The following is a 15,081-nucleotide window of genomic DNA, read 5'->3' on the forward strand; positions in this document are numbered from 1 at the left end:
TTTACTTCACCAAATTCCAATTTACATGGAAGAAGCATCTCCATCCCTACCATTGGAGCAAACAATTTTGAGCTGAAACCTCAATTAGTTTCTCTGATGCAACAAAACTGCAAGTTTCATGGACTTCCATCTGAAGATCCTTTTCAGTTCTTAACTGAATTCTTGCAGATATGTGATACTATTAAGACTAATGGAGTAGATCCTGAACTCTACAGGCTCATGCTTTTCCCATTTGCTGTGAGAGACAGAGCTAGAATATGGTTGGATTCTCAACCTAAAGACAACCTGAACTCTTGGGATAAGCTGGTCACGGCTTTCTTAGCCAAGTTCTTTCCTCCTCAAAAGCTTAGTAAGCTTAGAGTGGACGTTCAAACCTTCAGACAGAAAGAAGGTGAATCCCTCTATGAAGCTTGGGAGACATACAAGCAACTGACCAAAAAGTGTCCTACTGACATGATTTCAGAATGGACCATCCTGGACATATTCTATGATGGTCTGTCTGAATTAGCTAAGATGTCATTGGATACTTCTGCAGGTGGATCAATTCACCTAAAGAAAACGCCTGCAGAAGCTCAAGTACTTATTGACATGGTTGCTAACAACTAGTTTATGTACACTTCTGAGAGGAATCCTGTGAGTAATAGAACGCCTCAAAGGAAGGGAGTTCTTGAAATTGATGCTCTGAATGCCATATTGGCTCAGAACAAACTATTAACTCAACAGGTCAATATGATTTCTCAGAGTCTGAATGGAATGCAAGCTGCATCCAACAGTACTCAAGAGGCATCTTCTGAAGAAGAGGCTTATGATCCTGAGAACCCTGCAATAGCAGAGGTAAATTACATGGGTGAACCCTATGGGAACACCTATAACCCCTCATAGAGAAATCATCCAAATTTCTCATGGAAGGATCAACAAAAGCCTCAACAAGGCTTTAACAATGATGGACGAAACAGGTTTAACAATAGTAAACCTTTTCCATCATCCACTCAGCAACAGACAGAGAGTTCTGAGCAGAATCCATCTAGCTTAGCAAATTTAGTCTCTGATCTATCTAAGGCCACTCTGAGTTTCATGAATGAAACAAGGTCCTCCATTAGAAATTTGGAGGCACAAGTAGGCCAGCTGAGTAAAAAGATCACTGAAATCCCTCCTAGTACTCTCCCAAGCAATACAGAAGAGAATCCAAAGAGAGAGTGCAAGGCCATTGATATAACCATCATGGCCGAATCCAAAGAGGGAGAGGAAGACGTGAATTCCAAGGAGGAAGACCTCCTGGGACGTCCAGTGATCAACAAGGAGTTTCTCTTTGAGGAACTAAAGGAATCTGAGGCTCATCTGGAGACCATAGAGATTCTATTGAACCTCCTTATACCCTTCATGAGCTCTAATGAGTATTCTTCTTCTGAAGAGAATGAGGATGTTACTGAAGAGCAAGTTGCCAAGTACCTTGGTGCAATCATGAAGCTGAATGCCAATTTATTTGGTAATGAGACTTGGGGAGATGAACCTCCCCTGTTCACCAATGAATTAAATGCATTGGATCAACTGAGATTGTCTCAGAAGAAATAGGATCCTGAAAAGTTCCTAATACCTTGTACCATAGGCACCATGACCTTTGAGAAGGCTCTATGTGACCTTGGGTCAGGAATAAACCTCATGCCACTCTCTGTAATGGAGAAACTTGGAATCTTTGAGGTGCAAGCTGCTAGAATCTCATTAGAGATGGCAGACAACTCAAGAAAAGAGGCTTATGGACAAGTAGAGGGCGTGTTAGTAAAGGTTGAAGGCCTTTACATCCCTGTTGATTTCATAATCCTAGACACTGGGAAGGATGAGGATGAATCCATCATCCTTGGAAGACCCTTCCTAGCCACAGCAAGAGCTGTGATTGATGTTGACAGAGGTGAACTAGTCCTTCAATTGAATGAGGACTCCCTTGTGTTTACAACTCAAGGTTATCCTTCTGTAAACATGGAAAAGAGGCACAGTAAGCTTCTCTCACTGCAGAGTCAACCAGAGCTTCCACAGTCAAACTCTAAGTTTGGTGTTGGGAGGCCACAACCAAACTCTAAGTTTGGTGTTGAACTCTCATATCCAAACTCTAAGTTTGGTGTTGGGGAGTCTCAACAATGCTCTGAACATCTGTGAGGCTCTATGAGAGCTCACTGTCAAGCTATTGACATTAAAGAAGCGCTTGTTGGGAGGCAACCCAATTTTTATTTATCTAATTTATTTTCATTCTTATTGTTCTTTCATGTTTTATTAGGTTCATGATCATGTGGAGTCACGAAACAAATAGAAAAATTAAAAACAGAATCAAAAACAGCAGAAGAAAAATCACACCCTGGAGAAAGAGCTTACTGGCGTTTAAACGCCAGTAAGGAGCATCTGGCATTGAACGCCAGAAACAAGCAGCATCCTGGCGTTCAGACGCCAGAAATGCACACTGAGGAAAGCTGGCGCTGAACGCAAGAAACAAGCGTAGAACTGGCGTTCAACGCCAGAAACATGCTGCATCTAGGCGTTGAACGCCCAAAACAAGCATCAACTCAGTGTTTAAACGCTAGAATTGCATGCAAAGGCATTCCACATGCCTAATTGGTGCAGGGATGTAAATCCTTGACACCTCAGGATCTGTAGACCCCACAGGATCCTCTCAGCATCTGTGGACCCCACAGGATCCCCACCTACCTCCACTCACCTTCCCTCCTAATAATCCTATATCACCCTTTCCAATAAACACTCTTCCCCAAAACCCTTCACCAATCACCTCAATCTCTCTTCCCTATCACCACTTCACCACTCACATCCATCCACTCTTCCCCATAAACCTACCTCATTAACTCTACCTACCTTCAAAATTCAAAATCAATTTCCCACCCAAAACCACCCCATATGGCCGAACCTTAACCCTCCCTCCCTCCCCTATATAAAGCCCTCCATTCTTCCTCATTTTCACACAACATAACCCTCTCTTCCCCTTCTTGGCCGAAACACAACTCCCTCTCTTCCATATCTTCTTCTTCTTCTATTATTCTTTCTTCTCTTGCTCGAGGGCGAGCAATATTCTAAGTTTGGTGTGGTAAAAGCATAAGCTTTTTGTTTTTCCATTACCATTGATGGCACCTAAGACCGGAGAATCCTCTAGAAAAGGGAAAGAGAAGACAAAAGCTTCCACCTCCGAGTCAATGGGAGATGGAAAGATTCATCTCAAAAGCTCATCAAGACCACTTCTATGATGTTGTGGCCAAGAAGAAGGTGATCCCCGAGGTCCCTTTCAAGCTCAAGAGAAATGAGTATCCAGAGATCCGACATGAAATCCAAATAAGAGGTTGGGAAGTTCTAACAAACCCCATCTAACAAATCGGCATCCTAATGGTTCAAGAGTTCTATGCTAATACATGGATCACTAAGAACCATGATCAAAGTAAGAACCCGAATCCAAAGAATTATATTACAATGGTTCGGGGAAAATACTTAGATTTTAGTCCAGAGAATGTGAGGTTGGCGTTTAACTTGCCCATTATGCAAGGAGATGCACGCCCCTACACTAGAAGGGTCAACTTTAATCAAAGGTTGGACCAAGTCCTCATGGACATATGTGTGGAAGGAGCTCAATGGAAGATTGACTCCAAAGGCAAGCCGGTTCAACTAAGAAGACTGGACCTCAAGCCTGTAGCTAGATGATGGTTAGAGTTCATCCAACGTTCCATCATCCCCACTAGCAACCAATCTGAAGTTACTGTGGATCGGGCCATCATGATTCATAGCATCATGATTGGAGAGGAAGTAGAAGTTCATGAAGTCATCTCCCTTGAACTCTACAAAATAGCCAAAAAGCCCTCTCCCTGGGCAAGGCTAGCTTTTCCTCATCTTATTTGCCATCTATGCTACTCAGCTGGAGCTTTCATAGAAGGAGACATTCCCATTGAGGAAGAGAAGCCCATCACTAAGAAAAGGATGGAGCAAACAAGAGAGCCCACTCATGGAGCTCAAGAAACACATGAGGAAGCTCACCATCAAGAGATCCCTGAGATACCTCAAGGGATGTACTTTCCTCCACAGAATTTTTGGGAGCAAATCATCACCTCCCTAGGAGAATTAAGTTTCAACATGGGACAACTAAGGGTGGAACATCAAGAGCACTCCATCATCCTCCATGAAATTAGAGAAGATCAAAGAGCAATGAGGGAGGAGCAACAAAGACAAGGAAGAGACATAGAAGAGCTCAAGGACATCATTGGTTCCTCAAGAAGGAAACGCCACCATCACTAAGGTGGATTCATTCCTTGTTCTTACCTTCTCTGTTTTTCGTTTTTTTATGTTAAGTGCTTATCTATGTTTGTGTCTTATTACATGATCATTAGTATTTAGTAACTATGTCTTTAAGTTATGAATGTCCTATGAATCCATCACCTCTCTTAAATGAAAAATGTTTTAATTCAAAAGAACAAGAAGTACATGAGTTTCGAATTTATCCTTGAACTTAGTTTAATTATATTGATGTGGTGACAATACTTTTTGTTTTCTGAATGAATGCTTGAACAGTGCATATGTTTTTTGAAGTTGATGTTTAAGAATGTTAAATATGTTGGCTCTTGAAAGAATGATGACAAGGAGACATGTTATTTGATAATCTGAAAAATCATAAAAATGATTCTTAAAGCAAGAAAAAGCAGTGAATACAAAGCTTGCAGAAAAAAAATGCGAAAAAAAAGAGAGAAAGGAAAAAAAAATAGCGAAAAAAAAAAGAAAAAGCAAGCAGAAAAAGCCAAAGCTCTTAACACCAAAAGGCAAGAGCAAAAAACCAATAGCCCTTAAAACCAAAAGGCAAGGGTAATAAAAAGGATCCAAGGCTTTGAGCATCAGTGGATAGGAGGGCCTAAAGGAATAAAATCCTGGCCTAAGTGGCTAAACCAAGCTATCCCTAACCATGTGCTTGTGGCGTGAAGGTGTCAAGTAAAAACTTGAGACTGAGCGGTTAAAGTCGAGGTCCAAAGCAAAAGAAGAATGTGCATAAGAACCCTGGACACCTCTAATTGGGGACTTTAGCAAAGCCGAGTCACAATCTAAAAAGGTTCACCCAGTTATGTGTCTGTGGCATTTATGTATCCGGTGGTAATACTGGAAAATAAAGTGCTTAGGGCCACGGCCAAGACTCAATAAAGTAGCTGTGTTCAAGAATCAACATACTAAACTAGGAGAATCAATAACACTATCTGAACTCTGAGTTCCTATAGATGCCAATCATTCTAAACTTCAATGGATAAAGTGAGATGCCAAAACTATTCAAGAGGCAAAAAGCTACAAGTCCCGCTCATCTGATTGGAGCTATGTTTCATTGATAGTTTGGAATTTATAGTATATTCTCTTCTTTTTATCCTATTTGATTTTCAGTTTCTTGGGGACAAGCAACAATTTAAGTTTGGTGTTGTGATGAACAGATAATTTATACGCTTTTTGGCATTGTTTTTAGTATATTTTTAGTAGGATCTAGTTACTTTTAGGGATGTTTTTATTAGTTTTTATGATAAATTCACATTTCTGGACTTTACTATGAGTTTGTGTGTTTTTCTGTGATTTCAGGTATTTTCTGACTAAAATTGAGGGACTTGAGCAAAAATCAGATTTAGAAGTTGAAGAAGGACTGCTGATGCTGTTGGATTCTGACCTCCCTACATTCAAAGTGGATTTTCTGGAGCTACAGAACTTTAAATGGCACGCTTCCAATTGCGTTGGAAAGTAGACATCCAGGGCTTTCCAGAAATATATAATAGTCCATACTTTCTCTGAGTTTAGATGACGCAAAAGGGCGTTGAACGCCAGTTCTATGCTGCAGTCTAGAGTTAAACGCCAGAAACACGTCACGAACCAGAGTTGAACGCCAGAAACACGTTACAACCTGGCGTTCAACTCCAAAAGAAGCCTCTACACGTGAAAAGCTAAAGCTCAGCCCAAGCACACACCAAGTGGGCCCCGGAAGTAGGTTTATGCATCAATTACTTATTTTTGTAAACCCTAGTAACTAGTTTGGTATAAATAGAAATTTTTACTAGTCTTTTAGACATCTTATGATTTTTATTTTACCTTTGGGATCATAGAGATCAAGTTTGGGGGCTAGCCATTCGGCCATGCCTGAACCTTCATCACTTATGTATTTTCAATGGTAGAGTTTCTACACACCATAGATTAAGGTGTGGAGCTCTACTGTTCCTCATGAATTAATGCAAAGTACTACTATTTTTCTATTCAATTCAACTTATTCCACTTCTAAGATATTCATTCGCACTTCAATATGAATGTGATGAATGTGACAATCATCATCATTCCCCCATGAACACGTGCCTGACAACCACTTCCGTTCCACCTTAGATTGAATGAGTATCTCTTAGATCTCTTAATCAGAATCTTCATGGTATAAGCTAGATTGATGGCGGCATTCATGAGAGTCCAGAAAGTCTAAACCTTGTCTGTGGTATTCCGAGTAGGATTCAGGGATTGATTGACTGTGACGAGCTTCAAACTCGCGAGTGCTGGGCGTAGAGACAGACGCAAAAGGATAGAAAATCCTATTCCAGTATGATCGAGAACCTCCAGATGATTAGCCATGCAGTGACAGCGCATAGAACCATTTTAACAGAGAGGATGGGATGTAGCCATTGACAACGGTGATGCCCTTGCATATAGCTTGCCATGGAAAGGAGTAGGATTGATTGGATGAAGACAGTAGGAAAGCAGAGGTTCAGAGGAACGAACGCATCTCTATACGCTTATCTGAAATTCTCACCAATGAATTACATAAGTATTTCTATCTTTATCTTCTGCTTATTTATTTATTAATATTTGAAAACTCCATAACCAGTTGATATCCGCCGGACTGAGATCTACAAGATGACCATAGCTTGCTTCATACCAACAATCTCCGTGGGATCGACTCTTACTCACGTAAGGTTTATTACTTGGACGACCCAATGCACTTGTTGGTTAGTTGTGCGAAGTTGTGAAGTTATGTTTGGACCATGGTTCTGTGCACCCGTTTTTGGCGCCATTGCCAGGGAAAGAACGAACAAATAATTTTACGAATCTAAATCTAAGTAACAATTTCGCATACCAAGTTTTTGAACTATGCGAAATTGTTACTTAGATTTAGATTCGTAAAATTATTTGTTCGTTCTTTCCCTGGCAATGGCGCCAAAAACGGGTGCACAGAACCATGGTCCAAACATAACTTCACAACTTCGCACAACTAACCAGCAAGTGCACTGGGTCGTCCAAGTAATAAACCTTACGTGAGTAAGGGTCGATCCCACGGAGATTGTTGGTATGAAGCAAGCTATGGTCATCTTGTAGATCTTAGTCAGGCGGATATCAACTGGTTATGGAGTTTTCAAATATTAATAAATAAATAAGCAGAAGATAAAGATAGAAATACTTATGTAATTCATTGGTGAGAATTTCAGATAAGCGTATAGAGATGGGTTCGTTCCTCTGAACCTCTGCTTTCCTGCTGTCTTCATCCAATCAATCATACTCCTTTCCATGGCAAGCTTTATGCAAGGGCATCACCGTTGTCAATGGCTACATCCCATCCTCTCTGTGAAAATGGTCCTATGCGTTGTCACTGCATGGCTAATCATCTGGAGGTTCTCGATCATACTGGAATAGGATTTACTATCCTTTTGCGTCTGTCACTACGCCCAGCACTCGCGAGTTTGAAGCTCGTCACAGTCAATCAATCCCTGAATCCTACTCGGAATACCACAGACAAGGTTTAGACTTTCCGGACTCTCATGAATTCCGCCATCAATCTAGCTTATACCACGAAGATTCTGATTAAGAGATCTAAGAGATACTCATTCAATCTAAGGTGGAACGGAAGTGGTTGTCAGGCACGTGTTCGTGGGAGAATGATGATGATTGTCACATTCATCACATTCATATTGAAGTGCGAATGAATATCTTAGAAGCGGAATAAGTTGAATTGAATAGAAAAACAGTAGTACTTTGCATTAATTCATGAGGAACAGTAGAGCTCCATAGCTTAATCTATGGTGTGTAGAAACTCTACCGTTGAAAATACATAAGTGATGAAGGTTCAGGCATGGCCGAATGGCCAGCCCCCAAACATGATCTCTATGATCCCAAAGGTAAACTAAAAATCATAAGATGTCTAAAAGACTAGTAAAAAGTTCTATTTATACTAAACTAGTTACTAGGGTTTACAGAAATAAGTTATTGATGCATAAATCCACTTCCGGGACCCACTTGGTGTGTGCTTGGGCTGAGCTTTAGCTTTCCACGTACAGAGGCTTCTTTTGGAGTTGAACGCCAGGTTGTAACGTGTTTCTGGCGTTCAACTCTGGTTCGTGACGTGTTTCTGGCGTTTAACTCCAGATTGCAGCGTAGAACTGGCGTTCAACGCCCTTTTGCGTCGTCTAAACTCAGACAAAGTATAGACTATTATATATTGATGGAAAGACCTGGATATCTACTTTCCAACACAATTAGAAGCGCACCATTTTGAGTTCTGTAGCTCCAGAAAATCCACTTTGAGTGCAGGAAGGTCAGAATCCAACAGCATCAGCAGTCCTTCTTCAACCTCTGAATCTGATTTTTGCTCAAGTCCCTCAATTTCAGCCAGAAAATATCTGAAATCATAGAAAAACACACAAACTCATAGTAAAGTCTAGAAATGTGAATTTATCATAAAAACTAATAAAAATATCCCTAAAAGTAACTAGATCCTACTAAAAACATACTAAAAACAATGCCAAAAAGCGTATAAATTATCCGCTCATCACCCATCCACCTTGCTCTTCTTTGCATGCACCGAGGACGGTGCAATCTTCAAGTGTTGGGAGATCGTCCGACCGATCTTCATGGGTAACAATTTTCTTTTTCAACACCAATTCTTAGTTTTCTTTGTTAGATTAGTTATTGCATTGCATGAAAGGTTGCATGTTAGTTAGAATTTGTACATATTTTTACCACTTTTTTCTTATTAGGACTACTTGGTTAGGGTGATGATTTATTTTCCAAGAAACTATTTTAGGGCACCCTACTTGCTTGAAAGAATTTACTTTGGAACATGATTTTTGAGCTAAGAACACAAGCTTGTGAGTTTTGAGCCTAATTGCGTGGTTACATCTTATAACCACTTATTTTTCCTTCTTATGTGCAATTGTTCTTTTTCTATGATTGTGATCCTTGATTTGTTTAATTCTATAAGTCCATTATTCCTTGTATTCACGCATTTATATGATTGAGGCCATTGTTTCATTAGCTCACTTACCCAAGTAGCCTACCTTTTACTCTCCATTGTTAGCCACTTTTGAGCCTACGCTTAACCTAATTGTTCTTTATTTTAGCACATTACAAGCCTAAAGAAAAAAACAATAAAAGTCCCTTGTTTGGATCTTTGATTAGCTAGGCTAGTGAGAGTGTTTATTATGCAAGTTTGGGGAGATTTGGGAACATTGGTTGGGATAAAAGGGTGTTTTGTATTTCTATATTTGGGAATTGGGTGCATACTTATGTATTGATTAAATCTATAGACCTTATGCACTGATGTTCTTGTATGTAGCTTGAAAGAAAGAAAAAATGAGAAAAAGAAAAGAAAATGAAAAAGAAAAAAAATATAAACGTGAAAAAGAAAGAAAAAAAAAAGGAAAAGAAAAGCAATGAAAAGGGGACAAAATGCCCCAAAGTAAAGTTCAATAAAAGAATCAATGCATGAGTGTTGTAAAGTGAAAAGAAAATGCATGAGTATGTGAAAAAGTGAAGAATGGGTAGTTAGGTTAGCACTTAATTTGCATAGGTTGCCATAGGTTAGGTGAGAAGTTTAAGTTGATCAAAGATTCGAATTCTAGTCTACTTAACCATATACAATCCTACCTTGACCCTAGCCCCATTACAACCTATGAAAAGACTTCATGATGAATGTATGCATGCATTGAATAATTATTGATTGTTAAATGAAAAAAAAAATCTTGGAAAGCATGATTAGGGGAGAATTGAGAGAATCGACCCTATACACTTGAGCGACTAGAGTGCAAACACTTCCGGTGAGGGTTCAATGCTCAATTCCTTGATTCCCGGCTTTCATGAGCGTTATTCTTGCAAGTCTACTTGAACTTCATTTTTATACTTGAATTGGTAGGATTCATGAATCGTCATATGACCTTAGCCCTACCTTTTTATACATGCTCTTGGAGGATTGATTTATTTTTAACCAAGTAGGTAGAATCACCTTACATTTAGTCGCATTCAATTAGATAGGATGCATATAGATAGGTTGCTTTGAATAAATGTCATACCCCTTGTTTCCTTCTTGGTTTAGCATGAGGACATGCTATGGTTTAAGTGTGGGGAGGTTGATAAACCCCGTTTGTAGGGTTTATCTTGTGTTGAATTTAGAAGGGTTTTGTCAACTTTTCTCCCATTTAGCATGGTTTTGTAAATTTTCCTTTAATTGTGCTTAAGAGTGAAAACATGCTTTTTAGGTCTTAAAATATCTAAATTTAATTCACCTTGATTCCATTAGATGCCTTGATATGTTTACTAAGTGATTTTAGGTTTAGGAGGCAAAGATTGGATTGAGGAAATGAAGAAAAAGCATGCAGAAATGGAGAACTCATGAAGAAATGAAGGAATCGCAAAGCTGTCAAGCCCGACCTCTTCATACTTATTCGATCATAACTTGAGCTACAGTAGTCCAAATGAGGCGGTTCTAGTTGCGTTGGAAAGCTAACATCCGGGGCTTCAAAATGATATAAAATTTACCATAGCTTCCTGGCGTTTAAAGATGCACACGCGCACTGTACCCATACGCGTCGGTGATGGCACGTGATTCACTAATTGCAACTCGTGGCCAGCAATTTCTGAAGCATTTTGGACCCAATCCGACTCATTTCTGATGCTATTTAACCCAAGAATTGAAGGGGAATCAATATCTTTAGTCATAGTTTAGTTTTAGAAGTAGTTAGAGTTAGTTTCTAGAGAGAGAAGCTCTCTCTTCTCTCTAGAATTAGGATTAGGTTAGATTAGAAATTCTTAGATCTAGATTAATTTCATGCTTTGATTTACTTACTCTTCCTTTTGTAATTCTTGTTCTTCTACATCTATTCTCTCTAGTTTAGCATTTAATTCTTGTAATTATCTACTTTGATGTTGATGCACTTTTGTTTCTCCTATTTTCCTTTTAATGCAATTCATGTTTTGATTTCTTTTATTGCTTAATTGAATTGTTGTTATTGATCTCCTTGTAATTGAGAGGTGTAGATTTACTTTTATTGCAATCTTATTATGCTTTTCCTTTTATACTTTCCAAGTGTTTGATAAAATGCTTGGTTGGATTTTAGAGTAGAATTTTATGCTCTTGGCTTGGGATGGTAACTTAGGAACTCTTGAGCCACTAATGTCCAAGTAATTGATGATTGGGAGCCATTGACTCTAGTTCTCACTAATCGATTTGGTGGAGAGCTAGGACTTATGGACTTGGATTGATATAGCTCATTTGACTTTTCTTTACTAGTTAGAGGATGATTTAATGGGATTGATCCTTGCCAATTCTCATGTTGTGGTTAGTGATAAGGATAGAGATCCTTGACCACCAAACCTTGCCAAGACCGTTTTGTCATTTAAATTTCATTGCCATTTACTTTTCTTGTTTCTCATCCAAAACCCCAAAAATTTACAACTCATAACCAATAACAAGAACACTACCCTGCAATTCCTTTGAGAGATGACCCGAGGTTTAAATACTTCGGTTATTAGGATTATTAGGGGTTTGTTACTTGTGACAAAAATTTTTTGTATGATAGGATTATTGTTGGTTTAGAAACTATACTTGCAACGAGATTTCATTAGTGAAATTCTATACCAACAATTTTCCTCTCATCAAGGACCCAAACCAAAATCTCACTACATTCTTGAGGATTTGCGACACTGTAAAATCCAATGGTATACACCCTGACACCTACAAGCTACTTTTGTTCCCTTTTTCGCTCAGAGTTAAGGCAGCAAAGTGGTTGGAAGCATTCTCCAAGGAGAGCTTGACCACTTGGGATGAGGTTGTGAACAAGTTTCTAGCAAGATTCTACCCTCCACAGAGAGTCAATAGATTGAGAACTGAGGTGCAAACCTTCAGGCAGCAAGATGGTGAAACATTTTATGAGGCCTAGGAGAGGTTCAAAGACTTGACAAAGAAGTGCCCTCCGGATATGTTCAACGAATAGGTTCAACTACACATCTTCTATGAAGGACTATCATATGAAGCAAAGAAAGCTGTGGACCACTCTTCAGAGGGCTCACTTAACAAGGAGAAAACCATTGAAGAAGCCATAGATGTTATTGAGACTGTAGCCGAAAATGAGTACTTCTATGCTTTAGAAAGAGCTCAAAAGAAAGGAGTGCTGGAACTCAACTCTATGGACGCCTTGTTAGCACAAAACAAGGTGATCGCAACACAATTAGCAGCCTTAACAAAGAAGGTGGAAGCAAGCTAAGTCTCAGTTGTCAAAGCTCAAGCACCACCACAAGAAGGAGATGCACCAGAAGCTGAATGCGAATGGGAGCAAGCAAATTATGTGAACAACCCATCTAGACCACCATATGATCTAAACTCTAAGACATACAACCAAGACTGGAAGAACCACCCAAATTTTAGGTGGGGAAACCAACAAGACCACAAACCATACCACTCCAACCATCACAACAACCCCAACCCCAACCACCAATCAAGCAACAACAGACCCTATCACAATTCACAAAACACATCATATCACTCTACACAGCAGACACACAATAACCACCACCAAGATACATCAACCTCCACCATGCAACCATGTGAAACCAGTAGCAGTTTCTCAAAATTAGAGGCGGCCATAGGACAATTATCAACACAACTGACCGAAACTATTTCCACTATTCTAGACAGACAGCTACAGGCTGACAGAAAGATAGATACTAACCAGGAAGAGTTCAGATCCAACATAAAGAATCAAGGGCAGTGATTCCAAAATTGGAGGCACAAGTAGGGAGCTTGTCTAAGCAAATACCTATGTCCACACATACCTTTCCTAGTGACACCATGGCTAATCCAAGGGGGGAATGCAAGGCCATAACACTAAGAAGTGGAAAAGTTGTAGAAGAAACACCCCCAAGTCAAAGCCACCAAGAAGAAGAAGCTGCAAAGGAACCTGAAATCAAGAAGGAAGAAAAGACCTCTGAACCATCCTCACCAAAGCAAGTTCTGAAACCTTATGTGCCCCAAGCACCCTATCCACAAAGGATGACGAAGGATGGGAAAGACAGCCAGTTCTCTAGATTTCTAAAAATCTTCAAGAAGTTCCAGATCAACATACCCTTCGCTGAGGCACTAAAGCAAATGCCGCTCTATGCCAAGTTCTTAAAGGAACTTATGACAAGGAAGAGAAACTGGGGTGAGAAAGAAACTGTGGTACTTACTGAGAAGTGCAGTGCCATAATACAAAAGAAGCTCCCCCAGAAATTGAAAGACCCTGGGAGCTTCCAAATACCCTGTATCATTGGGGACATGAACATTGAGAAGGCATTATATGATCTCGGAGCCAGCATAAACCTCATGTCTTTGGCCATGATGAAAAGAATGAGAATAGAAGAGGCTAAGCCAACAAGAATGGCACTTCAATTGGCTGACAGAACATTTAAATTCCGCCATGGTGTGGTGGAAGATCTATTGGTGAAAGTGGAAGAATTCATCTTCCCAGCTGATTTCGTTGTGTTTGACATGGAGGAAGAAGCCAACACATCAATCATCCTAGGAAGGCCATTTCTAGCTAATGCTGGACCTATAATTGATGTTCAAAAAGGGGAGCTAGTCTTGAGATTACATGAAGAGAAGATGATTTTCAATGTCTTCAAGGCAATGAGCTACCCCAAGGAAGCCATTGGTGAATGCATGATGGTGGATACAATTGAAAACTTGGTTCAAGGAGTCCTAGAGGAAGAACAATGTGAAGAAATCAAAGAGCAAGATCAACAAGTCTCATGTGATGAGCTACCACTGGAGACTATGGACGAACTAATCATGATGGACAAGACAAGCAAGATGGAATTGGAGGCACCAAAGTTGGAACTAAAGATTCTACCCCCAAGTCTGAAATATGCTTACTTGGGTAATAACAATACATACCCAGTGATTATTAACTCAAACTTGAATGAGGAACAAGAAGAAGAGTTAATCTAAATGTTGAAACAACACAAGGATGCTATAGGGTGGACACTTGCAGATTTAAAGGGAATCAGTCCTTCAATTTGTATGCACAAAATCCTACTTGAGGAAGGTGCAAAGCCCTCAAGACAGCAACAGAGAAGGCTGAACCCAACAATGAATGAAGTAGTCCAAAAAGAGGTGTTGAAACTATGGCAAGCACGGGTAATTTACCCTATCTCAGACAGCCTTGGGTAAGCCCTGTCCAAGTGGTTCCTAAGAAGGGAGGGATCACTGTTGTACCAAATGAGAAGAATGAACTAATACCTACAAGAACAGTGATCGGATGGCGCATGTGCATTGACTATAGGAAACCTAATGAAGCCACCCAGAAAGACCACTTTCCCCTACCTTTCATGGACCAGATGCTCGAAAGACTCGCAGGACATGAATACTAATGCTTCCTGGACGGCTACTCTAGCTAGAACCAAATAGTTGTAGACCCCAAGGATCAGGAGAAAACTTCCTTTACTTGTCCCTATGGAGTCTTTGCTTATAGGAGAATGCCCTTTGGATTGTGCAATGCACCTGCAACATTCCAAAGGTGCATGCTCTCCATCTTTTCAGACATGATTGAGAAGTTCATAGAAGTGTTTATGGACAGCTTCTCTGTGTTTGGGGATTCATATTTCGATTGCCTACATCATCTTGCCATGGTGCTAAAGAGATGCCAAGAAACCAACCTGGTTTTAAACTGGAAGAAGTGTCATTTTATGGTAACTAGAGGGGTGGTTCTTGGTCATAAGATCTCTAAAAAAGGCATAGAAGTGGACAAGAAAAAAGTGGAAGTAATTGAGAAGTTGCCTCCACCTTGCAATGTCAAGGAA

The 15,081-nt window shown here is 39.9% G+C and overlaps 1 protein-coding gene and 1 non-coding gene across 2 annotated transcripts; one reads left to right on the top strand and one right to left on the bottom strand.

The window, feature by feature from the left end:
* Window positions 1–12,122: 12,122 nt before the first annotated feature.
* LOC112746361 (small nucleolar RNA R71) lies at window positions 12,123–12,228 on the bottom strand. The gene has a single exon (XR_003174250.1). It is a non-coding gene; the product is annotated as a small nucleolar RNA R71 (small nucleolar RNA).
* Window positions 12,229–13,093: 865 nt separating this feature from the next.
* Window positions 13,094–14,230, top strand: LOC114925193 (uncharacterized). The gene is made up of 2 exons (XM_029292447.1): window positions 13,094–13,723; window positions 13,907–14,230. The coding sequence occupies exons 1-2, from the start codon at window positions 13,094–13,096 to the stop codon at window positions 14,228–14,230; spliced, it is 954 nt and encodes a 317-aa protein (XP_029148280.1).
* Window positions 14,231–15,081: the final 851 nt, after the last annotated feature.

This window comes from Arachis hypogaea, chromosome 14 (assembly GCF_003086295.3).
Source record: "Arachis hypogaea cultivar Tifrunner chromosome 14, arahy.Tifrunner.gnm2.J5K5, whole genome shotgun sequence".
In the NCBI taxonomy this organism is placed as follows: domain Eukaryota; kingdom Viridiplantae; phylum Streptophyta; class Magnoliopsida; order Fabales; family Fabaceae; genus Arachis; species Arachis hypogaea.